We start from the raw sequence: 1,617 nt of genomic DNA on the forward strand, positions 1-1,617 counted from the left end.
CTTCCAATGACCATCAATCCCACAGTGAAAACATTTTCCTTTGGGTTTTGCAGTGTCACCCTTCTTTTTGCCATTGGAACCATTCCAATTCTTTTGCCTTTTGGGAGCTCCTTTCCCTTTCCCCTTATTCTTCCTTTTCAAACTAGCTTTGGAGGAAGATGACGTTTCCTTGACAATAATTGCCTCACCTTCTTGGACTTTTCCAATGGAAATGGCCTCAAAGGTTTGCAACTCGTTGAGCAGTTGTGTCATGTTATAATCAAGCTTATTCATGACATAGTTGCTCTTGAATTGTAGGAAAGTTGGAGGCAATGATTCCAAAATCATGCTCACTTGCGTACCATCATCTATGGTTGCACCATGGGTCTCAGCCTCAGTGAAGTAGTTAATCATGTTCAAAACATGTGCTCCAACTGATTGCCCTTTTTTCATCCTTGCATTCATGGCATTTTTAATGGCCTCATGCTTAGATTGACTAGATTGCTGACCAAACATAGCTTGCAGAGAATCCATTATCTCATAAGCATTCTCCACGTGCTCGTGCTTAAGCCTAAGCACATCGTTCATTCCGACTAACATGTAGCCTTTAGCTTTATTGTTTGTCGCAATCCATCGATCATATATTTCTCGTACACTACGAGAAGCATTCAAAGGGGGCTCGGGAGGACACACCTCCATCAAGACAAATTTGAGATTCTCACAGACGAGTGCAATGTTAATGTTACTCTTCCATTTCAAAAAGTTTTCACCAACCAATTTTTCATTAAGTAAAGCAAGAACGGGACCAGAAGACATTATTGTTGAAATTAATGTGTAAAACGACATTTAATAAATTGAACAAATATCATAGATAAAAAATCAATTTAGGAATCATAAATATGATGCATGATACATAATTATTTATTCTTCAAATTCCATGGAAATTTAATCTCACATTTAATAAGCCGCCTTAGGGTCGGACGAATTAAATGACGATTAAATCGAGACTTTCTTTATTAATAAATAAAACACTAAGATATCTCATATCTTCAATTTTATTATTAATTACCTTTTAATTTAACCTAGATGCATTTAAACTATTCAATTGCATCCTTATGAGTGTGACCCACTATTTTGGATTTTAAATTACAATCCATAATTGCCGCCTTAGGGTAGGTAAATTATGAATCATACTAAAAAATCTTATCCTTTCGGAAACTAAGCCTTGAATTTTGATTTAAATGAAAACCTTCCTTAGGGAGGACTTCCTATGCGTCACTAGGCGCCATTTAAACATCACGTTGCTTTTGTTAATAGTGGAGGTTGTAGGATTTATTGTCATATATCCTTTCCCACTCATTATTATATAATAATTAAAGTTTCTCAAACTTTCAATTATTTAATTAAAACATCTTATGATTTAATTATTAAAAGTCCAATCTTATTGGTCTCTATGAAATGATATGAGCAATATAATGAATGTCATGATATTTAAATCCAATTTAAACATGATGCATGACATGAAAATTAAATGGCATTTAAATCAAATTTAAACATGATGTCAAACTTATTTATCGGCCTCATACATATATTCAAATTATCACATAATAAACATTATAAAAAATTAAATCTTATTTA

General features: G+C 33.3%; 1 protein-coding gene across 1 annotated transcript; it reads right to left on the reverse strand.

Annotated features, from left to right (window-relative positions):
• Positions 1-11: 11 nt before the first annotated feature.
• On the reverse strand, positions 12-795 carry LOC140970574 (uncharacterized; the record flags this gene model as incomplete). The annotated part of the gene is made up of 1 exon (XM_073432370.1): positions 12-795. A coding segment is annotated over exon 1 (784 nt), but the record flags the coding sequence as incomplete, so codon positions are not given.
• Between the last annotated feature and the right edge of the window lie 822 nt (positions 796-1,617).

Source organism: Primulina huaijiensis, unplaced genomic scaffold, assembly GCF_012295235.1.
Source record: "Primulina huaijiensis isolate GDHJ02 unplaced genomic scaffold, ASM1229523v2 scaffold8435, whole genome shotgun sequence".
In the NCBI taxonomy this organism is placed as follows: Eukaryota; Viridiplantae; Streptophyta; class Magnoliopsida; order Lamiales; family Gesneriaceae; genus Primulina; species Primulina huaijiensis.